We start from the raw sequence: 27,618 nt of genomic DNA on the forward strand, positions 1-27,618 counted from the left end.
CAAAATTAATGGTGCGTATGTAACGTATATACGTATTCATATTAAAAGTTCGATAGTTTTCGGCAATTTTCGTTAATCGTCGTCAATCTTCGTCGATTCTGACCAGTTTGTCTGCCATTATTAAACTCGTCGTTCAAGTAAAATGTGATCGTTGTATAATATATTTTTCATTTTATTTGTAAGTATAATAATCTTATTAGTAATCATCGTTCTTTTTACAGCTTTAAATAATTTCTAGCTAGACTTGTTGTTAATTAATGTAGTACAGTATTTAATGTAAATAATGCAACAAAATTATTAAAGACATAATTCCTAACCTATTTCTATGAAGAAAATTTCATTTTTAAGATTAATTTTAAAGGTTTAATTTAGGATCCTGCTTTTACAAATTTTTAAAAATGTTTTAGTTTCTTTGAAAAAAATCGTGTTAAAAAATACTATTTTTTCAGAGAATAGTTTATGGTTAAATACAAAATTTTTCGCCTAAACATTGCAAAGATCTTTTCGAGCGAAAAATTTAAAATAATAATAATTAAAAATTTTCATCTCTGTTTAATATAAACATATTCGATTTTTTCATTAACTTAAGAATTACCGAATTGGTTTTCTTTTGCATTTCAATTAGTGAACATCGAAACTCTCTCCTTTAAAATGTAAAAACTTATAAATTAATATTTTCGATAATTTTTTAATCATTTCTAAAGTCTTCAATATTTTAATAGAGTTAAAAAAATGTTGAACGCTAGTTCATTGATCACATTTAATATTAACAAAAATCGAACATTTGATTGACTTTGATATTTATCTCGATCTAGTTTTCTTCTTTTTTTTTTTTTTCATTCCAGCGAGTAAACATCGAAGATCTCTCTTTACAAACATCTAATATTAAAATATTAATACTTTCGAAAATTTTATAATTATTTAAAATATATATAATCTATACGGAATACAAGTGCAAATTAATATTTGAACAATAGTGCATTCACTGAAATATTAATTTTTCTCATTATCTTTATTACTATCTTAATCTAATATCACAAATTTAGTATAAAAATAGAATAAATTAATTGATGAAATTGTTAATTTCAATGATTATAATAATCATAATGTAACAAGTTTTATGGCTTTAATACTATCATTAAAAATAATTTAATACTATCATTGTGGTTGTTGTTTGACGTCAGTGTGTTAATACTTCAGAATAAAGTGTTATTAATATGATTGAATATATTCATTTTGTTTACTTAATATTATAAACTTAATAAATGATTACTACGTTACAAGGTAATCAAAGCAAAATTTAATGATAGTGTCTATGCCATCATAGAAATCACTATAAACACATTAATAAGTCACATTAAATTCTAATCTCACTATTTGAAATTAATTTCTTGGATTTAATTCAATTAATCAAACAATATACATTATTTATCTTTTTCAATAATTAAAAATTTTCATTTTCCAAAAGCACATGATACGAACATATTAACATATCCGTTTCTTCCTATTGTTCAAATCAAATGTTTTATAATTATATAACGAACAAAGCAACAAATAAATATTATACTATATCTATATTATACTTTTACTTAAACATCATAATTATTATCTTCTCTTTTTCTTTTTACAGAGTCATCAGCTTCTATTTTAATATGTGGCACAGTTTGTCCAGATGATATTTGTACTTTTGGTTTTGGTATTTGAGCTTTAACCGTGGTTGTACCTGTTGGTGCTATAAAAGATATAAAACATAAGAAGTTAAAGAAACAAATAGTACTGATATTATTATAAAATCATTTTGATATATAAATAATACGTTTTATCTTACATATTCGTGCTCTCAATGAAATGTGGTAAGACGGGATAGTTGAATGGGATTGAAGGACATGAAAGTGATCTAGGGAATACATATACATATACATATATATATATATATATATATATATATATATATATATATATATATATATGTCATATTAAATTTAAAATATATAGTTTATATCGCTAAACATGCTGTGAGTAATATAAAGTTATATAATTAAATATTATACCTGTTGAAAATTTTAATACCGGCTTTGGTATAGATATTGTTTGAGTTCGAGCAACAGTAGTCAAAGTGCCTGGTCTTTTGACTATTGAAAGACCAGTCTTACTTCCTTCTACTTTGATTCTGGATTGTACTCCAGATATATTATTACCAACTAATGAATGCATAGGCTTCGAAACAGTTTTTTTTGTAGCATTCTTCAATTTATAATTTGTTGCATTCAAACAATATCTATCAGGTGGTAACCTTAGACCATTGTTTGGTTTAACGAATGGTAAGGGTATATTATTTTTGGCACGAGCCACATCTAATAATACGTCTCTTGGTGGTGGATTTGTAAAAGTACGTTCCAACTGCATTTTCACGGCCAATCTTACATCATCTAAATCGGTGAACTTCTTTTTAGCATGATTCGCATATATTCTACTATCGTCTAATATACATGTAACATAACCTAAAAACGCATTAAGAATGAGACAATATATTCTTAAAATTAGAAATTAGTACAAATACAATCAAAACACTTACGATATGTGAATTCAAGTAATTGATTGATGACTTTTGGTTCATAATCCGTGATTCCCATATCTTTCATAATCGACATAATAACTTGAGCGTCTTTCGGAATGTGTTTTACGTGACTCATTGTTTTAGATTTTTCAGTCATTTCATACGAACGAATGAATGCTGTGAATAACGCACTTTATTGGAACTAAATGTTACAATAAAATACACTTTCTTTTTACATTAACGTTAAAGATAAAATAACGTTGTTGTTACTTGAGAAGATAAACATGCTAAACCAACAATAAACAAATTCCATGGTTGCCACCTAAACTGAAGAAGACGTTATTAGGTTTCCCTTCGTTCATAATGTTTATCATCCTGACAATAATATAAGAATAAACTACACTTTTTCGTTTTTTTTTTAGTTACTATCAAAATTAAGGAGAAAAGACATAAATTTTTAGATTGGTACGAGAACAGTTTATGAATTGAAAAGTTGGCAAGCCTTATACAATAAGGTTAGGTGCAGCTTATGGAGACGTAGTTTATGCGATGAGTTAGTTGTGTCCTCCCGTTTGTTTTAGGAAAATCTTTGTCTATTGGAAAATCTAGATCTCTCGATAATTCCCTCTTAGGGAAGGGAGTAGTAGAATACTCCCGTAGTACTCCCTGCTTGTCGAAAAAAGGCGACTAAAAGGGACTGTGTGAATGGTGTGTGAATGTTCTCGTACGGCTATTTCTTTCTTTGTTCTTCTGTCATCTCTTTCTCTATTCTTTCTCTCTCTCTAACTTTCTTCCATTCCTTTCCTTTCCTTTGGGGAGCTTGTCCCCCCCTATAATATTGGTACTTTATCATGAATAGTACATCTACAGTCATAAGCGGGCGTGGGAGGGACACCCACGCCACGGCGGTGTCAGGTGGTGATAGGGCAAGCCACCCGCCGTCGTCAACCAGCAACTGCCAGGAGCTCGGGGTAGGCAACCTGGCCCCAGCTTTGGATACTGCATCAGGAAGGGCACCACAGGTAAGCGCCCTGGCCTGCGGTGTATCTACTGCGCCAGGAAGGGTAGTAAAGGAAGAAATCCACTTGGAAAAGTGGCAAAGGGCTGCCAGGGCCATTGAGAGCACGCAGCGCCCCGGTACGATGTCACCTATCCTGTTGAGAATGCACAAATATGCGAGGTCCCTGACCTACTCCTCAGTGGAAGAGGAATTAAGGGTAGACTTGGCCGGGTTGAATAACCAAGGACCGGCAAAGGCCCCGGAATCTGGTATGGAGACTGACAGACTACTGGAACGCGCTAGGAACTTAATCCTAGAAGCTGAAAACGGGAGGAGAAGATGCTACCACAACATTGAGGATGAAGCTTCAGAAAGGTTGAAACATAGCCATAATAAGATGCTGGAAATGATTGAAATCCTAAGGGAGAGACTTCAAATTGGAGCAGATGATCCTACTTTAGCCAAGGAGGCCATAGAACTACGCAATAGGTTGGCGGTGTTGAAAGAACAAAATGCCCGTCTTGAGAAAGAACGTCAGAAACTACTATTAAACTCCTTGCCTCCGAAGAGCCAAACAACGACCTGGGATACTGCAGCTCCTGGTTTCTGCAGAGAACCCTCTGCACTGATCTCAACATCGGATTGTCATACAAGGTATAGTAACCCAATAGATATACAGCAGATAGTCGAGTCCGTAAGGATATTGACGAAGGCTGTCCGCAGTATTGAGCAACAGTTACAGCAGCAGCAGCAGTGGCAGCAGACAACGAATAGAACAACGACTGGAGATGATGAGCCACAAGAAGGCCCCACCCTCTGTGCTGAGTCCACTCGATCCCCTGACGCAACCCTGACGCAACCCTTGCAGGAGCAGGAGGCCCCCAGTAAAAGTAGGAAGAAGAGGAGTGGGGCGCAGAGAAGAAAGATTAGGAAGCAAAGGGAAAGAGAAATGGCTGCAATTTCCCTATCCTGTACCAAGGAGACGACGTACTGAGACGTGCTCCTCCGGGACAGGGAGAACATTAATATAAAGGACCTGATGATCGACAACATGTTGTGCAGAAGAGACCTCACGGGTGCAGATACGAGATAAAGGGGCAATTGACAAGATCGACCGGGTGGCGTAGGCCTTGAGAAATGCCGTCTCAGAAGCAAGAATTACATGCTCTCTGCGCATGATGCAAGGCGAATGCTGGCCTGGCTTACCAAGAAGGAGTACTGGGCGAATATGTACTATGTTTATGCGCGATACCGCCCACCCCCTTTCTCCTCAACGAGTTAGTATTAAGCATCGGGAGGTTTTTTAGTCGATAGGCGATCCAAATCTGAAAGTATGTTCAGGCGGGTTGAATCCAACACCCCCTGAGTACCGGGCTCAGGGGGCCTATGAAGGTTTTTCCTCCTGACGAAGCCAAAAAAAAAAGGTCCCTCAATAATGTATTTGTTCGTCTGTCCATCAATTTAATGAAATATTCGACAATATCGGAGAATCTTCAAAAGTCTTAAAAATTATGAATTGAGCTAGAATTATCGAAAAGATATAGGTTAACTATTATTTTTCAAGTTAAATTAGTCGATAAAAGAGAGACGGTAGAATTACCGGTCGATTTAAAATTATTGGTAAATTTTTATCTTCAAAGAAGTATAATTTCTCGTATGATTTTCTTTAAACATTTTTATGATGTATTATTATTTTTATTGCATACAAAAATTTTCTAGCACACATTAAAAATCGATTGTTATGCTATACGTGAAAAGAGATATAACCTATAGAAGCTTATGTATCGATGCGATATTAATATCGATACATAACAGTATCGTATTTTCATATTGCATTTGTAGTTTATATTTTGCATATAGATATTATATGCTTGTGGCGTTTCTAAATCGAGTCGCCAGAGGGTATGATAGTCGCACCAGAAGGAAACTGGCAAGCCAATCAGAAAACAGAACAACGATAGCGCATGCTATTGGCCTGAATTTTCAATATAGACAATTTAGTTAAAAACGAATTGTCAGTGTGGATAGTCGCTTTTAAATAAACCGATAAAGAGAATAATATATTCATGAATTTTCATGGCATTCTTTCGGGAACTTTAAAAATAAGGGAAAATAAATGTGTCAATGATCTCAATCAACATTGGCAGTTATACGCTACGAGTGAAAGGTATTTAAAAGTCTTAATTAATACATTTAGAGAAACATAACAATACAACAAAATTGTTAAACAATCGAAAGTATTTTTATGATTATTTTCGAATTTAACGAAGATATTATCATCATTATTTTTATGTTATCTTTATCGATCTTAAGGATCAATGATTTTGATTCATTTAATTCCTAACACGTTAAATACGATATTGTTCATTAATTTATATTATTACATTTTTATAACAAAAATTATCTCTATCCTAAGAATCAATGATTAATTTTACAATACATTTGTTAATATCTTAGATATTATTCATTTATTATTAAATTATTTATAAGACGTAAAATATAGTATTATCCTTTAATTTATTATTATACTTTCGAGAAAAAGAAAAAAAAATGTAATTAATTAATAATTCTTCTCATAGGTTAATAAACTTCACGTGGTGTGATTTAATGATCGATATTACGATCGTTCTTATTTCATAATAAAATTTCGTGTATGATTGTAAACAACGTAAGTACTCTATCATCGAGTTTAATGTTTACTTTTAATAAGACATTTTGTCAATACTAAATAATCCCAATTACGTTTGAGTATCAAGAATGAAATATTACTTTATAATAAATCGTGATATAGTAGAATAAAGAGAAAAATTGGTTTAATGTTTACAATCTCTTTCGACATTTTTTTATTTTATTAATCATTGAATCTTTTATCTGTCGATAATACATCGATAACGTTGTCTTTCCAGTTTCCTACATTACCAATACACTCAGATAGTTTTAGTTATATCGAATTCCGCTAGAGGATTATTTGTATGATTGAAAAGAAATCGTCGATTAATTTAATTAAAATTAAAATAGATGTTTTATTTCTATGTCTTTTTTTTTTTTTTTTTTATTGGATTTTAATAACATTAGCGTTTCATTATATGATATAAGAAATTGATTTAAGTTTTTATTGTCGATATGTGCGTGAGCATATATATATTATGTATATATATATATATATATATATATATATAGTAGTATACATAGAGGTTATTTAAAAACTGGTTGAGAACCAAGAAGGACGGTTAACCTCTTTCATTTGATCGAAAGTCAAAGGGTAACTAGGTGCACATTTTGTGGTCCAAGTTTGCTCTTCTCTCGAATGGACAATGGTCGTTTGGTGGGTCATTGAATAAAAAAAAAAAAAAAAAAAAGAAAAAACGTTTTCAAAAGAGAAAAGAAAGAAAGAAAGAAAAGGGAGACAGAATCCCCTTTTGATGATGGACCAGTTTTCTGTTACAGGAAGTGACTCGAGGAACTGAGGATGATAGAATATATATATATATATATGTATATAAGTGTCAAAGGTTAACTGGATTCATTTGGAGACCATAGGCTTGCGTATAATATGGTATGGGCACACACAGCATCACCCTTCTTTATTCCGGATGGACCAGTTTTTCAACGGGCACGTTACCTATAGTAAAATTTTCAACGTGATTCTGGGACCCGGGCCAGGACCTCGGCACGCGAACTAACAGGTTTCCACGAGAGTTCCTGAATCTGTCGACGATGGAAAATAGATCGTGATCCAGATCAGGTGAAAACTGGTCCACTCTTGGTATGCTCTTTCATTTCTTTTGTAAGTATTGTAGGATTGTTTAGAGATCAAAGTTCATTGTATAGAAATACGTGTATCATTGATACACCTTACTTCGTAAATAACACACGCACGCGATCAGACTTATTTTTAAATATAATACGTAATTCAATCAGAAATGATTGGAAATTAAGTCGATTTTTAACGAAACTCAAGAAAGTGATATTTTCGAGGTCGACATTTAACGAGTAAGAAAAAAAATGACGACAAAAAGAATTCGATCGCGTAGAAGTGAGGAAAGGAAGAAAGGAAGAGAAAAAACAAAAAGAAAGAAAAGAAAAAAGAGAGAGAAAAGAAATGAAAAGAAAAGAAAAGAAATAAAAAGGATCCTGAACGTTCAATCAAAAGGATGGGAAACAAAGGACGTTGACATGTGTGTCACGTGATACGCCGAGACCAGCCCACATTGGCCACTTCTTTTACCTGTCCATCACTCGGTTGCTTTTCTAAAGATGAGAAGTCTCGCTTGAAAGAGGACATTTGCGTCCGTACGCGAGTTATTGTGCACCTTTATCGTTCCTTTCGTGAGTACTCTTCTAATATAAGTACATACATATTTACATGCATACATACATACACACATACACATATATATATATATATATATATATATATATATGTACTTTGGAACGGATCAATGATATAAGATCGATCATGTAGAAGAAACGTTAGGTAGGATTTTTATAAAAAATTTCCTTCCATTCTTGCTATCTCACTTTCTTGCCGAGTTAACGCATGTTAACGTTCTCCCTCTCTCTCTCCCCCCCCTCTCTCTCTCTCTCTATCTCATTCTTTCTTTCTTTCTTACTTTCCTTCTTTCTTTCTCTCTTTATCGTAAAAGCTTATTTTTCACAAGAGAGTGAGAAGTTTAACCGCGCTTAAGAAGCGTTTTCTCTCCGTTGGTATCGGTAACGAGGTCGACTCTCTCTCTGCTTCTCGACACTCGAATGGAGTATGAGGTATTCGTAGACGCGTGGTATTACGGGGGACACCCGTATATAGGGAGGGCGTATTTGTTTTACTGCCTGGCTGCCGGCATTGGTTGAGAACGTGCTCCGCATTCTTGAAATCGTGCCACCCTTGTTACGGCATAGACTGTACTCCAACGTTATCCTCACCCCCTTACCAACGGACTTTCTCTCTCTCTCTCTCTCTCTCTCTCTCTCTCTCTCTTTCTCTCTTTCTCTCTCTCTCTTTTTTCTTTACCGCGTGGATATACCAGTAGAAGTTGAAGGACCGTCGCCATTCCATCCTTCTCGTTTCTCTCTTTCCTCTTTCCTTCGCTGATCATAAAAATTCTTAACTGTAATATCTCTGTGTTATCTAAAATAGTGCTTGGTTCCTAGGGATAAATTCGTAGAGGATTGGATAGTTCGCTTGGCTATAAAAAAAAAAAAAAAAAAGAAAAAAGAATTAAAAAAAGAAAAAAAAAGGGAACATAAAAATACCTATACTTTGTCCTATGATTTGTATCTTGTTAATGATACTGCTTTACTTATTCGATTGTCATTTATTATCATCATCATCATCATCATCATCATCATAAAAAAATAGAGAAACAAAAGAAAAAAGAAAAGATAAAAATCTTACATTTTGTTAAGATATCTTGTCAATGATTAATAATTATCTCAATTGTTTATATAATTTTGATGTATATTTTAAATGAATGGGAAAATGTTCGATATTTTAACATACGTCGATAAGAAATATTATTCCATAGTTCCTAATGAAAATTTTGTTTAAGCGTGAACATTATTGAAGGAAGATACTTTTATCGTAAACTCATCATAAAATATGAGGTATCTTCTTTTTGCACTTTTTAAATCGTCGATCGTAGATCCCGTCGTCGACAGCTGCGAAATTTTTCTGCTTGATAATAGCTATCAGTTTCTCATCTAAAGTATCTACTGGATATATCGTCGTATATTTGATTTACCGATACATAAATACATACATATATATATATATATATATATATATATATATATATGTATGTATTATGTTGCCGACTTCTCTGGATAGAAAGAAAAGAAAATAGAAATAAAAAGATAAGAAAAAAAAAAAAAATGGTATTCTTGGACTACTAACGTCGTCGACGACGACGACGACCACGAAACTCAAGGAAAGTGAAGTAAAAGGGCTAGGAAAAAGGATGGAATGAAAGTAGAGAGAGAGAGAGAGAGAGAGAGAGAGAGAGAAAGAAAGAAGAAAAAGAGAGTCCGGCATTCCGTGGATCCTAATTTACGGCTAGGATTTCGAACGTTTATGTCTTTCCGATAAGGTCGTTCTCACGGATGCAACGCCTTGCACGGATGGATCTTTCTTTCTTCTTTTTTTTACTTTTTATTTTTCTCTTTTTCTTTTCTTTTCTATTCTTTTCTTTCCTGTCTTCTCTCTCTCTCTCTCTCTCTCTCTCTCTCTCTCTCATTCTCTTACTCTATTTCTTTCCTCGTGTCGCAAGATGTCAGCAAGAAGTTCGTCTTCCAATGTCGTTAACGAGATCGACGAAACGACACTATGTCGATTCGAGAAACGTAAGAAATCTAAAGCCTCGTAAAAATGTTAACGATTTTTCAATGATCTATATACGTCTTTATCATAATCCACGTAATAATATACCTTCCATAAGATGATATTAATATACGATTGAATTTCTTTTTTCCTTCTCTATTCTTCTCTTTTCTTTCTTTTTTCTTTTTTTCTGTTTTTTTCTGTTTTTCTTTTTTTTTCTTTATTTCATTTTCTTTTTTCTTTTCTTTTCTTTTCTTTTCTTTTCTTTCTTTTCTTTTTTTTTTTTTTCTTTTTTTCTACTTTCACAACCGATCAATCCCGGATATCGATAATATTTATTTAAAAGTAAGGAACCACCGGAGATGCGATAAAATTGGAAATTTTCTACTCTTTCCGTCCACGGGATAGAGGGGTGTTAAATTCTCTGTGAGATTCGATTGGCCAACGCTTTGGCGGTGGGCATACATTTCCCGTCCGGAAGATACGGTATGATGGTTTTGCTCGTGTTATTTCTTTCGCGAGGACATCTTTTTTATTTCCTTTTCTCTCTCTCTCTTTCTCTCTTTTTTTCTTTGGCGTTTATTTAGATCTTTTAGATATTTTACACATAGTTAATCTACATATCTATATACTTATATCTACTCGTAAAAGTAACTTTAAATCGTAATACATATACATATATATCTATATACTCGAACAATCGTGTTACTCGTAAAGGAAAAAAAAAAAAAAGAAGACAATATAATATAATTATTATTAACTATATTCAATCTATTTTTATTTCTGTATTAGATTTGAAATAATTATATACATATATATATATATATATATATATATATGTATGTATGTATATATGTATATGTACTTAGATATAGTTACATAGAATGTGTTATATAATAAGTATTTAAGAAAGATGGTGGTCGATCGACGACCTCTCTAATTTATTCAAAGTGACATTCGGAATCGTCGACGCATCATGTGGTCTGTGACCTGATAATCGGATAAAGCTCGTTAATAATTGCTGGACTATCTGACTCTTAACGTTGGCCGACATGATAGTAACTATGAATTAAATTATCTCAAGATATGAGAAAATATCAAGAAAAAAAAAAAAAAAAAAGAATTTGCCAATTGCAATGATGATTGTCACAATTATTTATGTGGTTTCTATTTCTTTCTTCCTTTCTTTCCCTCCATTTCTCTCTCTCTCTCTCTCTCTCTCTCTCTCTCTCTCTCATTGAGAATAACTCTATCTATACCTACTTTGTAAGAATATATATATATATATATATTGCCCGTGATAGATTTTAACGTAATCGAAATTCCAAGGAAACGGCGCGTAACCAACAAGCAACATCGACGTTTGAAAAAGTATCGTCGTTTCGTGTCTTTTTACTTTTCGACCACTATCCCGAGTAAACTCGAGAAGGGGGTGATAGAGGTAGGGGCTTACGGGATGAGGGGTGGAAGAGGGGGAGGATATGGAAGAGGAGTAAAAGGGAAAAGTAGAGGAGGAAGAGGAAGTAGGATGGTCAGAATTTATAGCGTCTTTGGGTTGCGTCTGTGAGAGGAAGGAAAGGGATGAGACGCAGGGAGGGGGGAGGGGCAAGCGGGCGGGCAGGCGGGAGCCACCCCTCAGAGACTCAATGTTTTCTAGAGGGAAAGTCGGAAGTCGAGTCGAACCCTGGCCAGGACTAGCCGTATCCCATACGTCTTGCTAACAGACTGGATAGGTTTGGTCACGATCGTTTGGAAATGAAAAAATTGTATAAAATCATGTCTACGTGTTATCGTTATAATTTTATTAAGAATAATTACGCAATGAAAATAAAATGATATTATTATTGTTATCGTTTCTTAATTAAATCTAGAAACGTGGATATATTATTTTTGAAGATACCGAACGATGGACAATTCGTAAACGTTATCGTCTAGATTTAGTTGGACGAGTACGGCGGGTCCCTCCATTTTCCGAATGGACTTCTGACCCCACCATCCCTCCGTTCGTGGCTCTCGGGGATGCTTTTTATTAGACTACGGTAGGATCAACCGATATAGAGAAGGTACCTTGTGCGTTCGTGAATATATGTGTGTTTATATTGTGTAGTAGTATCTATTCGTGTGTCTGTGTGTCTATGTTTGTGTTTGTGCGTGCCTTTGACTATATAGAGGCCTATTCCTATACGAACTAGTAGTGGCCATGTTCGGGACGAAGGGACAACCCCATTCGCTAAATTAACTGCGTTAGATCCGGACCTTGAAATTCTTTACGCTTTCGTCGACCTTACGACGGCCATTTTACGCAGTTTATCTCGAAAACTCGAAACGTCCCTATCGTCACCCTAAATATTCTTAAGCTTTTCGGACTTGCGATGGAAAGAAAAAGCTAAAAAAGAAAATAGGAAGAGGGGGAGGGAGAAAGTAATTCTATAGATCTATAAATAGGACTTTGATGTATTTATTCGATTTATGCTCGTTCAATTCTTCATGACAAATGTTTGAATGTAAATGTTCGATCATTTTCTTTTTCCTATTCTAACGAAATTAATCTTGTTCAGTTTCTTTCTTTATTGGTTCTTTTTTTCTTTTTTTTTTTTTTTTCTCTTTTTTTTTTTTCTTCTTTCTTTCTAATGTCTCACGCAACGAATACAAATAACAAATTTTATATTTATCATTATTATTAGTAACTTGAGAAGTAACGAGCGATGGAGGTAAAAGAATCAAAAAAGAAAACAATTATGATCGAAGCTTGTTTGATGCTCGAGAAAGGAAACGAAAAACAAGAAAAAGAAAAGAAAAGAAAAGAAAAGAAAAGAAAAAAGAAAACAAAAAAAGAAAAAGGAAAAGAGAGAGAAAAACAGAAGCGGAAAAAAAAAGTTTAAAAGAGAAAAAAGAAGAGAAAGAAGTAAAACGCGCGTTAAGTCACCTTGAAGTTTTCAAAAGTAGAGAAAGTGTATAATGCGAGAGAAATTTAAGTAACGATTTCCTTAAGAAACTTCCGCGCGACGAAGAGACTTTTAAAGGCGAACGCCCGAGATGGTGTCTTAATCGAGTCCGCTTATGTTTGCTAAATCTTTCTTCATGTTTTCTTAAAGTACTGGGCAATAAAGTGAGAGGGATGAAAAAAAGATTAAGATACGATAAGATTATATATCAACGAAAGAAAGAGAATGAGAGCGTCGTAAACATCGAGACGAAAATGTATATCGACGTACAGATAAATAGAATTCTTACTGTGATAAGAAAACGATCGTCTTCCGTTTGAATTCTCAAATTGGTGGTATCAGAGAATCCACTCTATTCTGAGAAGTAGAAAATCGGACAGTGCTTTTTCTCTCTCTCTCTCTCTCTCTCTCTCTCTTTTTCTTTCTATTTTCCCTATACCGCGAAATCTTTCGATCGCCGGTCCATCCTAAAGGTGGAACATCCATCTGTCTTTGATAACTTTCTGAATAGGTGATCACGTAAAACTGATTTAGCAATTTGCCCGTTCCCTAGCGCCGCGATCTTAGTTCAAATTGAGTATAGTCCAAGTCTTACTCGGGTGAACCACTACTAATCCAATTCCCGAGATCCCAAGACGTCCTCGATGGGCGGAAGGGAGAGAAATGGAGAGGACGAAAGAGAAAGAGCCAACGAGAGAGAGAGAGAGAGAGAAAGAGAGAGAGAAAGAGACTTTGCGGATAGACGAAGCTCGAAAGAGCTGTTCGAAGTGAGAAAGAGAGACAGATAAATAGATGGCTAGATGGATGGATAGATAGATAGATAGAATGACAAGTAAGGGAAGAGGAAGAAAAGAGAGAGAAAGAGAGAGAGAGAGAGAGAGAGAGAGAGAGAGAGAGAGAGAGTGTATAATATCGCCTATGCAAATAGCCTTTGGACTTAGACCGACTGAATATACTTTAGGGTTGGCAGCTCGAGTTAGACCACGTACTAACTCGCATTGAGGGTTAGAATTTCTCTTTGCGTGTTTCCTTGAAAAATTCCATCAACGAAACGCCCATCTCGTTATATCCTTCCTTTTACAGAGATCCTATCGTGAAGTACTTTAGTAAGTACGAAAAGTACATGAGTATGGCAGCATGGTAGGAAATAGAATTCCATTTAAAACAACGTACTGAGAATTCTCGATTGTAAAAGTTAGACAAAAGGAGACAAAAGTTTAGTTACTTTATCGATTTTTATATATACACTTCTGGACCAATATAAGTATATATATATATATATATATATATATATATATATATATATATATATATGTATCTAAATTAGACTAGATGTCTAGATATATTTATTCTCCCTTGTTACACATCGACTTTAGTATTTTTATGTCGTCCAAAAGAAAGAAAAAAAAGAAAGGGAGGAGGGTGGAGAGAAGAAAAAGAACAGGAAAGAAAAATAAATAAATAAATAAATAAATAAATAAATAAATAAATAAATATTCTCTGGTATCGACAAAGTATCAAGCATATAAATTTTCAATTGAATAAATCATTATCGGACTTTAATCGTCTCTCGTTTCTAAAGGGAAAAAAGAAAAGAATAAAAAAAAAAAAAAAGAGAGAGAAGGAGGAAAAAAAAGAAGAAAGAAATGAAGAAAACAAATGAACCTTTGGACGTGGGCGGATGCGAAGTAAAATAAGAATGTCGTCCTCGTCGTCGTCGTCGTCATCGTCGTTGTCGTAGTCGTCGTCCTCGTCCTCGTCGTTGTCGTCGTCGTCGTCGTAATAAAGGGCGAGTGTATTTAAGAGGCGAGCTTCGAAACGGGATGTACGGGGCGGCTGCAAAAGCACCGGTAGTCGGACTAAGTCTGCTTATGGTGGGGTGAGGATAGAATAAGGGGTAGGAGAAGAAGAGAGAAAGAGAGAGAGAGAGAGAGAGGGAGGGAGGGGGGCAAGAGAGAAACATTAGGCTGGGTTTCCAGACGAGACGAGGGTAGGACGTTTGAGGTCAGTTCGGGGCGGTTTTTTCAACCCCCGGAGCGACTCGCTCAATACCCGGCCGCCCTACGACTGACCAATGGTCGGTCTCCAGACCCCACCACCTGTACCGGCTGACCAGCCAGCCGATTGGACGAAAACCTCCCGAGGGATACTCTATCCGGCAAGGATACTCTCGGCCTGGATCCTCTAGACCCGCTAACTAACCGGAGAGGAGAGATTACGTACCGGGTGTACGTACATATCTACCATTTTCAATGTTCTACAATCTTTCTTGACCTTGAAAACATTTATCCTTTGTTTAATTTTTATTAAAAAAATTCGATCGAACGTTATATATATATATATATTTTTTTTTTATTTACTTATTTATCATTTCATTCGAATGATAAGAATAAAGATTTTTAATAAAGAAGAAAATTATAAGATTTATAATCGTCAATTTTAAGGATCCCCTTTTTTCTTTTTTTTTTTTTTTTTTGAAGAGTTTCGTATCGTCGATATTCTTGAAATATATTGTAATATTAATGTTAGTTTGAATTAATTCTTTTCGTACTAATATTAATCTTGACAATTTATATATACATACACCCATGTATATAGCTATATATATATATATATATATATATATATATATATATATATATATATATATATATAATGATCGATTTAGTTTATCGATTTAACTTTGAATTAAAAATATCTGTTTTAGGAATAGGGAAAGATAGAGAAATATATGAGGATCTATGAGATCGAACTAGAGTTTTTGGTAACGTCACCCGCTAGATTGGACGGAATGGAAACCTTATAAGCTTGCGTCGATACGAACGTATGTCAGAGTGTTTACGAATGTTATCAGTATAATAATAGGACACCCTATATCCAACGAGAGAGAGGAGACGGTCGTCCCACTAGTTTGCTCAAGATGATATCGGCGTCTCCTTTTCGTTAGATTCCGTCGTTACTAAAGCAGATGGGGGCTTGAAACTCTGCCAAAATTCAGATCAAGACGGTGACTTAAAGACACCTTAAAGTTCGTCGAACAACGACAATGAAATCCTTATGCGTTAGACAAAATGTTGATGAGAAATAAGGGAAGCAAGGATCTCCTCCCCCTCGGCACCTCGCCACCCCGCCCTCGTCCCTCCCATCTCCGCCCCCTCATTGGGAGATTAATCGAAGCAAATCGATAAAACTCTTTCTCTTTCCTTTTTCTCTCTCTCTCTCTCTCCATAAAAACGCGAATGATTATAATTGGTGTCTTTTGTTATTAGACATCAAAAGGTATATCAAAGAGAGCAGTCTCTTTTCTCAACGGTGGACGTTTATTTTTTCTCAGATTTCTTAATTATTTCTCTATCGTTGTATTATACCAGAGTTGTGTAAAGCTTCCGCGATATTCGTTTCATTTTTTTCATTTTTCTTTTAGTACTCTATTTATCTATCCTTCTTTTCTTCCTTCCTTCCTTCCTTCCTTCCTTCCTTCCTTCCTTCTTTTCTTCTTTCTTGTTCTTTTTTCTCTTTCTTTAGTTCTTTCTTTCTTTCTTTCCTTTTTTTCTTTCTTTCTTTTTTTTTTCTTTTCTTTTCTTTTTTTTTTTTTTTTTTTTTTGGCACAAGTATTACCCGAGGATATATTCTTTCCTTCCTGCGGTTTTTACTCGTTCTCTGACGCAGACAGGAGTGGGTGGACCAGGGGGTTGCGCCCACGGGACCGGGATCAAAGGAAGAATTATCAGGGTTCCGAGCTCGGTCCGGGATTTGGTCCCGTAGGAGACTTACCACATGTAAATAAGGACAGAGCTTCTCTATCTCTCTCTATCCCTCTCTTTCTCTCTCTCTCTCTCTCTCTCTCCCCCCCTCTCTCTCTTTCTCTCTCACGTAAATAACATTTTTCCGATAGCTCTGAAATAAGCCAGTGTTCGTCGGTCCAGCTAAAAATCCTTTTTTCATTTTCTTTTTATTTCGTTCGATTTTTACGTTTACAATAACAACGAATGATAACAAATCGAACACGAAACATATATATTTCGTAAACACGTTAAAAATATTTTTACATAAAACTATAGACGTAACATTAGACTTAATAATAATAATAATAATAATAATAATAATAATAATAATAACAACAACAATAATAATAATATATATATATATATATATATATATGTATATAGAGCTTGTATATATATATATTTTTTTTTTCTATCTCCAAAGCATCTTTGTTGAACGCGATGACTCGAGATAGAAAAGAATTTTCGTTGTGTCGGTGTTTAACATTATATACCGTAATGATCTTCACCGCTGAATCTTACGGCATTGAAATAATAATAAGAGCGACGCGTCTGAAAACGAAGCAACGTCGTCGTCGTCGTCGTCGTCGTCGTCGTCGTCGTCGTGCCGCGAAAAAGAAGAAAAAATAGCAAAAAGAGAGAGAAAGAGAGATAAAGAGAGAGAGAGAGAGAGAGAGAGAGAGAGAGAGAGAGAGAGAGAGAGAGAAAGGGAAATTTTTAATACACACTGGCCGGTGTACGTACATTTGAAAAACATGCCGAGCATCATCCTCATCCCTTCCTCCCACCACTGATTCTTTGTGTCTCTTCTTTATCCCTTGCTTTTTTTCCCTTCTCTCTATCTCTCGCATGTGTTAGCGCAAAGGACAGACGAGGAGTATTTTTGTTTCCATCCCTTTTCTCTTTCTTTTGCTCTCTTTCTGTTTCTCTCTCTCTCTTTCTCTCTCTCTTTATACATATATATATATATATATCTCCCTCTCTTTCGCTATCTTCTACTTTTTCTCCTTCTTTTACTTCTTTTTTCCCGCTCGGCCAGCATATTCGGTACGGTGGCGGTTCTACGTTTCAAAATGTATGCAAAAGACCGGAGCACCCCGCGCATCCTAACACTGTACACACGATCGAGAAAAGTTATCTTATCGTCATATATATATATATATATATATATATATATATATATATATATATATATAAATATATATATAGATATATACTTTCGAGTATTTTATACGATCTTTTATATTATACGTTAGATACCACGCGTTTTTATTGGATCGAATAATTTTCCTTTATTTTTCTTTTTCTTTCTTCTTTTTTCTTTTTTTTTCTTTTTTCTGGAAATATTTCCTTTCATTAAAGAAATAAATTAAATATTAATTATCCGATGATTATTTGTATATTATTTTGATTATTTGTTCGGGCTATTGTTATTTTCAAGCTGTGTGGGGGATTTGAATTTACATTTTCTACGGACTGTACTCGGGTCCGGTCGGCGTAGTTACCATCGATTCGTGGTCGCAACTGTTTCGTCGTTTAAAAAAGAAACGCCTCGAGTAGTAGTCGTGGGATGGAAAGACATCTTTTCTCGAACATATATTTCTGTTTGTCCAAGGGTTTGGGGTGGGAGGGGAGGGCGGGAAAGGCGGACGACCAGATACCAGGCTTCCCTCATCTTCCCTTTACAATGTCAGAGTGTTTTATATGTTCGTTTACACGGTCGACGGTTTTCTAAATTTTTTTTTCTTTTTCTTTCTCTTTTCTCTTTTGTTCTTTTTTTTTTGTTTTTCCATAGATTCATTCTCTCGCAAATTTTCTTATCTCTTCTTCTTCTTCTTCTTCTTCTTTCTGTTTTTTTTTTCTTTTTTCTTACTTATTTATCTTTCCTCCTTTTCCTTTTTTCTTTCTTTCTTTTTTTTTTCCTTCTTTTTTTTTCTTTTTTTTTTTTTTCACATTTTCTCTTCACACACGTTATATCCCTGCGAAATTTGTCCTCTGTACACGAAGCCGAATGAGTGTCGGTTCGTCGTAAAGGAGAAAAGAAAAGAAGAAGAAAAAAAAAAGAAAAAAAAAAAAGAAAAGAAAAACGAAAAAAGAAGAACAGAAGTAATTTTGACCGATAGAAATGATCCTTCTTTTTTTGTTCTTTTTTTTTATTTATGTTTATATTATTTCTCTCTAAACCCCACCCCCGCCCTTCTCCCATCTATCGTCCCTTTTTTTTTCTTCTTCGTTATTTCATGACGAAACTGTGTATTTGTAATTTGTACCTCCTCTCATTCTCCTTGAATTGAAGAAAATCTTGTCGGTAACTGTACTTCGCGCTTAACCCGTGCTTCCGGGTACAGGGAAGTGGATCCACCTCTCTTGCATATTGATTTACGATAATTTCATTATTTTCTCCCGCCTTCTTGTAACAGATTAATGCCACTTTTGGACCATTTCGCGGTACTCCAAGAGGGAGAGAAAAAGAAAGAGAGAGAGAGAGAGAGAGAGAGAGAGAGAGAGAGAGGGAGGGAGAGAGAGAGAGTCAGAGAGTCAGAGAAAGAAAAACAAAGAGACCATCGTCATTTTCTATGACGTTATTAAGATAATTGAATTACTCGTAATTGTTTCCATTTAAAATTTCATTGATACGACGACGATCGGTTAACAAATTATTCTATATAAAGGATTTTCTTTAACTTAACATTTTCTTCTTGTTCCCTTTTCTTTTTCTTTTTTTTTCTTCTTTTTTTTTTTCTTTTCTTTTTTTTTCCGTTCCTTTTCTTTCCTTTACCTTTACTTTTACTTTTTCTAGGTTTTACTCGGTTAAGAGCTAAAAAATGGACGGACAAAGGAAGAAAGAGAGAGAGAGGGAGAGAGAGAGAGAGGGAGAGAGAGAGAGAGAGTGAAAGAAGGGAAAGAAAGCGAGCCAAGGGGAGCGACTCGAATTTTATTGGCTCTGACTTTGCCGCTCCCTAACGTCTTTCCTTTTTGCTTCCCAGATTTTCATATGTTTTCATCCGTTCGGAAAATTAGGACGTTATATGCGAATCGGACGAAGAGAGAGAGAGAGAGAGAGAGAGAGAGAGAAAGAGAGAGAGGCAGAGAAAAAGATGGAAGAAAACTTTTTTCCAGAAACGAAGGGTAACGTCTCTCTTAGAGATATCTTGAAAGCCTTAGTACACGGTTATTGGCTCTTTACAACGGGTTATTGACTCTTACTTTGTAGTAAGACACTTGTACGATGTACGATGTCAGTAGAAATATCTTTATGAAAAGTGCCAATGTCGCGTGGAATTCTCATATTAGCGTATGAGACGTCATTCCAATACCGTATACGAAATATGTGTGCGTTTTAATAAAATGTAAAAAAGAGAGGAAAAAAAGGGGAAAGAAAAACCAGAAAGAAGGAGAAGAAGGAGAAGAAGAAGAAAAAAAATGAGGAATAAGAAAGAAACATTACATTAAAGTGATTTCTTCTATAGAAGAAGAAGAAGAAAGAAAGAAAGGAAGAAAGGAGAAAAAGAACACAAAGAAGTGAAGAATGCTTTACAAAAAAAAAAAAAAAAAAAAAGGAAAAAAAAAAGAAAAAAGAAGAAGAACGTTTCCTTTTAAGATTGAGAAAAAGAGACTTACGTTTATTTATACATTTATTTATTTATTTATTTTTTTTTTTCTTTTTCTTTTTCTTTTTTTCCTAACAACATCCCCGGGCGTCATCTTGAAGCAAGGAAATTCAAGGATTGACTTGGTCGGGACGACGACTTTCGACGTGGATACATTCGCCGCAGGAGGGTGCACATAAAAAACATATTTTGAGGTCTTGCCAGGAACGTGGCAGGGTGGACCTACGCTGTAATATATCAGCCAAGATCGATACTATTCCGCAGACTTTGGTTGTTCGGAAACCTTCTACGAATCCCCTTCTCTCTATCTCAGTCTCTCTCTCTCTCTCTCTCTCTTTGTGGGTCTCTGTCTCTGTCTGTTTGTCTGTTTGTCTCTCTCTCTCTCTCTCTCTCTCTCTCTCTCTCTCTTACTCTTTCCCTAGATATCTCCAAGTTCGAACATCGGGAACACGGGGATAAACCAGTCTTGAATATAACGTGGATTGTCCGACGTGTTCTTCGCGAAGGTGTCTTACTTCGTGCGAAGTACTTGCTAGTTACATTCGAAACCGTTACTCCCACAACCCTCTATTCTCGTACCACTTTCGAATCACGGGAACGAGTATCGATTCGGACAAACAAATAAGTCGAGAAGAAGGAGGGAGAAAGAGAGAAGGAGAGATAGAGAGAAAGAAAGAAAGATGGAATATTTTCTATGATAGGAACTCAGGGTAACTGAGAACATTTGGACGAGGAATTATGTGTTTTCGAAAAGAGGATAACGAACGGAAGTACTCTTGAAATATCGTGTTGTGTATATATCCGAGGACATAGAGGGACAGAAAGAAAGAAAGAAATAGAGAGAGAGAGAGAGAGAGAGAGAAAGAGGAAGGGAGAAGAGAGGGTAAAAGAAATCAGATCGAACAAAAGCCTCTTACCTGATGCGACTCGCGCGAAGTCTGGCCCAAAACTAGCACCCTTTTTCGGTAAGGGGAAAGGGCAAGCGCTCTACCAGGTACGACGTAACTACCAACCGTTTCAACCCTTTCCCTTTCTCTTTCTCTCCTTCCCTCTCTCTCTCTCTCTCTCTCTCTCTTACGCACACGTATACGTGCACACAGATACGTAAACGCGATATAACGATCTACGTATAGATCCGATCATATTCAGAATCGATTTATATTATTTCGCATGTTATATATTTCGCTAATTTTTATCCATTACGTTGTACACCCTTTCCACTTCGTTCCCAAAGGAATAATATTTTAATGGAACTTTTTATATCCTATGTACTACTACTTGAAATGATTATTACTCACGCATTCTTTTTCTATTTTATTTATTTATTTATTTTATATATATATATATATATATATATATGTATATATATGTACATACTTGTTATTTTATATAAATCGTCGGTATCTCACTCTCCCTTTCGATGTATGTAATACAGCTTACAGACATAAATTTCTATCTCCATTCGATAGGATAGCTTTTCCAATGGCGAAGTTGTCGTTCGACACGAAGAGAGAGAGAGAGAGAGAGAGAGAGAGAGAGAGAGAGAGAGAAGAGAGAGTGAAAGAGAGAGAGAGAAAGAGAGAGAGTGTGTTCACGTTGAGAAACGTAGGATTCGAAGAAAATTCAGGAAGGAGACGATAGCCATGCGCGATAGTGCGAGAATTCGTGCGGGCCATTGGGCATAGGTCAGGCAGAAGCCAATCCGACGAAACTCTCAGATATATGATAAAAATTGACTGGAGGCAGGCCTTCTCGCACCCTTCGCGACGCTTTCTCGCACGGCGGACTTTGAATTTTCGTCCTTCCCTTAAATCCTTGGGATAACGTCTCGCGAAAGCCCTCTTCTCTCTCTCTCTCTCTCCTCTCTCTCTCTCTCTCTCTCTATCTATCTTTCTTTCTTTTCCTCGTATATATACGCGTGTACATACATGGATACGTATACATAGAGACGCGTTCACATCCCCTTCTTCTTTTACCATCAGGACGATAGAACGCGCAAAAGTCTTAGGTGCTTACGAGAGAGTAGAGAAAGGAAAGTGGAAAGAGGATTCCGCTCGAGATATCCGGGCATCCGATCGAAAAATGATGATCTAATGACTCGCATCTGTGTGAACCTCCCTCCGATGACGTCATCCTGCCAGTCATCTTTCTTTCCCTTTTTCTTCTTCTTTTTTTCCTTCTCCTTTTTTTCTTTTATCCTTTATCTCTTCTTATTTTGTTAATATCTTTCTTTTTTTTCGAATCCCATTTCGTCAGATAAAAAGTAATAAACAATTTCTATTGCAATATCATTGTTTATGTTAATATATTATATGGTTTATGATATATATATATATATATATATATATATATATATATATATATCGTACATAATTGATCGTGAGCTTTTGATCTAATTTATATGAATATATTTATGTGCTTGAAAGAAGACGTATCGACTGACAAGAAATATTGATATAATAAACGAAATGAATTAATTACAAACAAGTAAAAATACATACACTCGCACACACACACACACACACACACATATAAATAGTTGTACATATATATATATATATATATATATATATATATATATATATATATCGATTAAAATTTACGTAGAAATGTCTCGAGATCCGGAAATAAAATGTCACGTACAGCTGTCATCCATGCACCGACACGGACGATAAGAATATCCATCCAAGATGGAATTTAATATCGGGGAAATCCATTTTCGATGGTGTTCAGGTATTATGATTCATCTTGGACGAATATGTACGCTTCTCGCACATGTATAAAACGTAAATCGTCTTTGGTGAGTCCGAGTGAAATGGAGAAAGAGAGAGAGAAAGAGAAAAAATTCGAAGTGATCCACCCTTCATTGTAGTACTCTCTTTCTCTCTCTCTCTCTCTCTCTCTCTCTCTCTCTTTTTACTTTTCTTTCTCCTTCTGTTTCTTTTTCCTCTTCTCGCTAGAACTCGCTCATCCATAGGAAAAGCACGAAGGTGTGGGATGGTCGGTAGAAAGTTAGCGCGACGCGGAAATTTCTTTTGCAGCGTATGGGAAATATTTTCCAAAGTCTCGCAAAGCCGAGCGAAATCCGCAACGTGCGTGATATCGCTACGAAGTAGTGAAAGTTTTGTCGCGTTCTTTATTTAACGATGCTACGAGAACGAGTGCAAAGTACGTACGTACATATATAGAAGATACATACGTATATATATATATACATATATATATTTATATATATATATAAATATATATACATAGATGTATGTATATAGGATGAAATAATGGTTGAAAATATTCATAATATCGAGGGGTGGAAAGGACGAAATTATAATTGATGAGATTCTCTTTTAAAAAAATCGATTAAACGTATTAAAATAAAATTGAATGGACAATGGTTAACAGAATTGAAAAGTTAAACATTATTTTCTATTTTAATAAGTTAGGAAATAAAAGATATGGATCGTTATTTGTATATTTACAACGGTTAGATAACAACCGAATATCATTCGATAACACGCGAAGATATAAAACAAACGGGATATAGAAGCAACGAGGTAGCAAAAGAAAAGCGCATCCGGGTATCGATGCAACAACGGTTGCAAGCTCACGGCATTTCGAAGCATTTCTTCGAAATATACCAGGCGCTTTTCCAATGCAGTATTTTTCGTCGTCTCCTTTGTTATTCAGGGAAACACACATACACTTATACATAAAGAGACAGAGAAAGACAGAGAAAGACAGAGAGAGAGAGAGAGAGAGAGAGAGAGAGAGAGAGAAAGAGAAAGAGAAACATAGAGGAAGGCAATAGATGTTCGGTCTGGTCTGGGCCATTTTTGTATTTGTTTGAAATTTTAATGTGGTCGCAAGCGGGACGGGTAGAACATAGCTAGGGGTGCGTGAAACGGAGCGAGAGAAAAATAGAGAAAATGAGAGGAATAAAGAGAGAGAGAGAGAGAAAGTAGCAAAAAGAAAGTGACGAGGAAATGGTGCTCAGGGATGGGAGTTTCGTAGCGAGCGTAAACCGGCGGCCATTACCTTCGATTTTGAAATAAATTGCGCGCCATAAACAGGGTGGTCCATAAGAATACATACGACCGGCTTACCACGAAGGTACCCAATGTTCTGAAAAATGTAGCCCCGCCGCGCTGATATCGATCCTACCACCCCCTTCGCGTGCTGCCTTGTCTCTTTCTCTTTCTCTTTCTATCTCTATCTCTCTTTTTCTTTTTCGTATCCCCGACGAGTATCCTGGATGGAAGGGACACAGAGATAGAGAGGAAGGTTGGGTTGGTTGGCTTAATTTCGGCCTGTAGTCGAATTCAGCCCTTTTCGAGAGCAAGATAGAAAGAGAAAGAGACAGACAGACAGAGAGAGAGAGAGAGAGAGAGAGAGAGAGAGAGAGAGAGAGAGAGTGAGAGAGAAAGAGAGAGAGAAAGAAAGAGAAAGAGAGAGGTACTCCGACGACCTTTGACGACGGGCTCCCTTCCTCTACCTCTTTTTATCTTTCTCTTTCCCTCTCTCTCTCTCTCTCTCTCTCTCTCTCTCTCTCTCTCTTTCTCTCTCCTTCTCTCTTTCTTTTTACCTCTGATATCCGTCGAGCGAAAGTCCGGAACCCGTCAACGCTACCAAAGGACTTTTCTGAATTTTTTAGCCAACCGCGCATAAACGCAAGCTCCGTATATTATACTCGCTCGTTTCGAAACGCGAACGTTTTTCGAGAGGCTGCGCATTCGTAAGATTTGTGCGAGCGTTTCTCGGCTTTATCCTATTCCCCAGTTTATTATAAATTTCGATTATACAATTCGTATACAATTTTTGATTCTCTTATCTTTTTCCCTTCCCCACCCTCCACCCCACCCTCTCTCCTCCTCCCTTTTTCATTTATAATCGAACATTTTTAATATCTCTAATTATTCAGATATTATTCGAATGTAATTATCTATAATGTATGAAAAAAGAATTTATCATTATTACTGGAATGTGACGCGAAAAGGAAATTATCTGAAAAAAAATGGATATAAAAGAGTGTGAGCGAGACAGAGAGAGAGAGAGAGAGAGAGAGAAAGAGAGGGAGGGAGGGAGGGTGAAAGTGAGGGAAGAGGAAGAACGACTTGATCCTCTTACATAAGCTGAAAATTAAAGTCCCGAGATGGGTGGGCAAGTTTTTTTCTCATGCTCGCGATTTCTGATCCCTTCTTTTCGCATTAGGATAGTCTTTGTGCTTTTCGCCACGGTAAAAAGGGAAACGAGAAACTTTGGCGGGAAAGGGATAGAGTATACGAAAATGGCCGCTGCTACGTACCGATAAGAAGGACGTTCCTCTGTCCGAAGGGTCTCCCTCGACAAATGACACGTCACGATTCTCGTAAATCAAAGCCTCACCACCGAGGACCACAGGACTAGATCTATCTATTCCTTTTTTCCCTCTCTCCTTTATCCTTTCTTTCTTTTTTCTCTCTCTCTCTCTCTCTCCCTTCCTCTCCCTCTTTCTTCTTTTCGCATACTCCGTTTACCCAACTCCATTTCTTCTTCAATTTTATTTCTTCATCATCGTAGTAAAATATTCTTTCATTATTATCCCTCTGTTCTTTATTTTTCATTATTATTAATAATAATTGATTGAAAAATATCGAATTAATTGTATCCCTGTATTTATTATTCCATAGATCTTTGAGATATTTTTTTTTAAAACTTCTACTCTTAAAGATATAAAGAGAAAAAAATTAAGATAAAAAAAAGACAGTTGTGAAATATTTCTTTAAGAGTAACAAAGTAAGATAAAGAGGGATAGTGAAAGAGAAAGAGAGAAAGCGAAAGAGGTAGAAAGAGAGACAGAGAGAGAGAAAGAACGAGAGACCAAGCATATATTCTCTATAAGCGTGATATATCTCGTAACGAGTCTCTCTTTCATTCCCGATGAAGTTCCTCTGATCATTGAGTCATCCATTGCGGACCTCGTTAGTCGAGATAGCGAAGCGTACGTAGGTACGTAGATACGTACATACATATAGGTAGATAGATAGGTACGTACTTACATTTGTATATACTCACACACACATTGTATATATATATATATATATATATATATATATATATGTGGAAGCTCGCCTCGAGTTCGTTTTCACGTGTATAATGCAAGAGAGTAGACCCTTTGAACTTCATCGTTCGGGCAAACGGGCACATGACGATGGACGCGAACTCATCGTGTTCCTGACGAAGAAGGGTTCGTTTGTGATACTCGCCTTACTATTTTATTCTATCCATGGTTATAGAGTTACCGGTCTCAGGTACCTACATCAGTATCATCAGGAATAACGCGAATACGTGCGCGATTTTATTATACCTCGAAGAGGATAAAAGAACGAAATAGACAGTGAAAGAGAGAGAGAGAGAGAGAGAGAGAGAGAGAGAGAAGGGGTAAAGGGAAAAAGGGTTTATGTGGGGTTGAGAAGGAGGAGGACCGTTACGCGAGGAAAAGAGTTTGTACGGGAGAAACTTTAAATATTCGAATTAAACCCTTTTGCATTCTTTCTTTCTCTCTCTTTCTCTCTCTCTCTTTTTACATATACCTGAACCCACGTGGTTCCTATTATTTTATTTTCTCCTCCTTCTTTGCATCTGGCATATATCCGTCGATATAATGTTTCCCCGTGGCAGAGTTTCGCCCATGTAAAATTATGTTAATGGATTATCCTTAAGGGTTGCCACGTAAAGATAGAAAGAGAGAAAGAGAAAGATAGAGATAGATAGAGAGAGAGAGAGAGAGAGATAGATTGATTTTCAGGTAGTCAGAGAGACACCCCTGTTGTCGAACTTTCCTCTCTCTCTCTCTCTCTCTCTCTCTCTTTCTCTCTCTTTTTTTATTTTTTCTTCTTTCTCTTTTTAGTAAGGCCCTCTTTTCAATCCTTTTCCTAGTCAAGGAAGTAGGCCGTATTGGCAGGACGTGTAACGATACCGAACACGCAGGTACGCGCGTTTTACGCGTCGAAGGGATGCATCGGTGTCGAGAGAACGACAGATGGGGTTAAAAAAATCGTCGAGAGAGGATTAGGGATGCGTCGAACTATATATATATATATATATTATCGATCTTCTCCTTCTTTTTGACCAAAATTCTCTAACGGTAGTCTGCGTGAATTTTGTATTTAGGTTTCAACTACGAGAGCTATTATTTATTTTTTATTTTTCCTTTATCATACTTTTCCTTTCTTTTTTCTATAATATCAAAACGAAACTATAATATTAAAACGATCTAATTGAAAATATTTTATTTAATGATTTTCAATTGAAACGAACGTCGTTATTCGTGTCATTGTTAATTATACATTATTACATAACTCCGTTATAATTAATTTGATTAGGGATCATACCGAGAAACTATAATGATCTATAACTGTTTCGATTGTA

At 35.7% G+C, this 27,618-nt stretch overlaps 2 protein-coding genes and 1 long non-coding RNA gene across 3 annotated transcripts; 2 read left to right on the forward strand and 1 right to left on the reverse strand.

Moving 5' to 3' along the window:
- The first annotated feature begins 30 nt into the window (after window positions 1-30).
- LOC124430663 lies at window positions 31-2,043 on the forward strand. The gene is made up of 2 exons (XR_006943830.1): window positions 31-178; window positions 1,631-2,043. It is a non-coding gene; the product is annotated as an uncharacterized LOC124430663 (long non-coding RNA).
- Window positions 747-2,719, reverse strand: LOC124430662 (transcription initiation factor TFIID subunit 9-like). Its single transcript, XM_046977575.1, has 3 exons — window positions 2,576-2,719; window positions 2,052-2,501; window positions 747-1,732 (listed from the first exon to the last, which is right to left on the reverse strand). The coding sequence occupies exons 1-3, from the start codon at window positions 2,712-2,714 to the stop codon at window positions 1,590-1,592; spliced, it is 732 nt and encodes a 243-aa protein (XP_046833531.1). The 5' UTR covers window positions 2,715-2,719; the 3' UTR covers window positions 747-1,589.
- Window positions 2,720-3,408: 689 nt separating this feature from the next.
- On the forward strand, window positions 3,409-6,378 carry LOC124430659. The gene is made up of 3 exons (XM_046977570.1): window positions 3,409-4,211; window positions 4,281-5,724; window positions 6,137-6,378. Exons 1-2 carry the CDS (start codon window positions 3,409-3,411, stop codon window positions 4,549-4,551), a joined length of 1,074 nt encoding a protein of 357 aa, XP_046833526.1. The 3' UTR covers window positions 4,552-5,724; window positions 6,137-6,378.
- Window positions 6,379-27,618: the final 21,240 nt, after the last annotated feature.

This window comes from Vespa crabro, chromosome 19 (genome assembly GCF_910589235.1).
Source record: "Vespa crabro chromosome 19, iyVesCrab1.2, whole genome shotgun sequence".
In the NCBI taxonomy this organism is placed as follows: domain Eukaryota; kingdom Metazoa; phylum Arthropoda; class Insecta; order Hymenoptera; family Vespidae; genus Vespa; species Vespa crabro.

Excerpts from the sequence above, each read along its gene's own strand:
- LOC124430662 (XM_046977575.1), bottom strand. The coding sequence starts at position 2,714 with ATGACTGAAAAATCTAAAACAATGAGTCACGTAAAACACATTCCGAAA. Across the intron at positions 2,502-2,575 it reads ATTACTTGAATTCACATATC|GTTATGTTACATGTATATTA; the intron begins GTAAGTGTTTTG and ends ATGCGTTTTTAG. Across the intron at positions 1,733-2,051 it reads GGTATTAAAATTTTCAACAG|CACCAACAGGTACAACCACG; the intron begins GTATAATATTTA and ends TATCTTTTATAG.
- LOC124430659 (XM_046977570.1), top strand. The coding sequence starts at position 3,409 with ATGAATAGTACATCTACAGTCATAAGCGGGCGTGGGAGGGACACCCAC. Across the intron at positions 4,212-4,280 it reads ACATCGGATTGTCATACAAG|TATTGAGCAACAGTTACAGC; the intron begins GTATAGTAACCC and ends GGCTGTCCGCAG.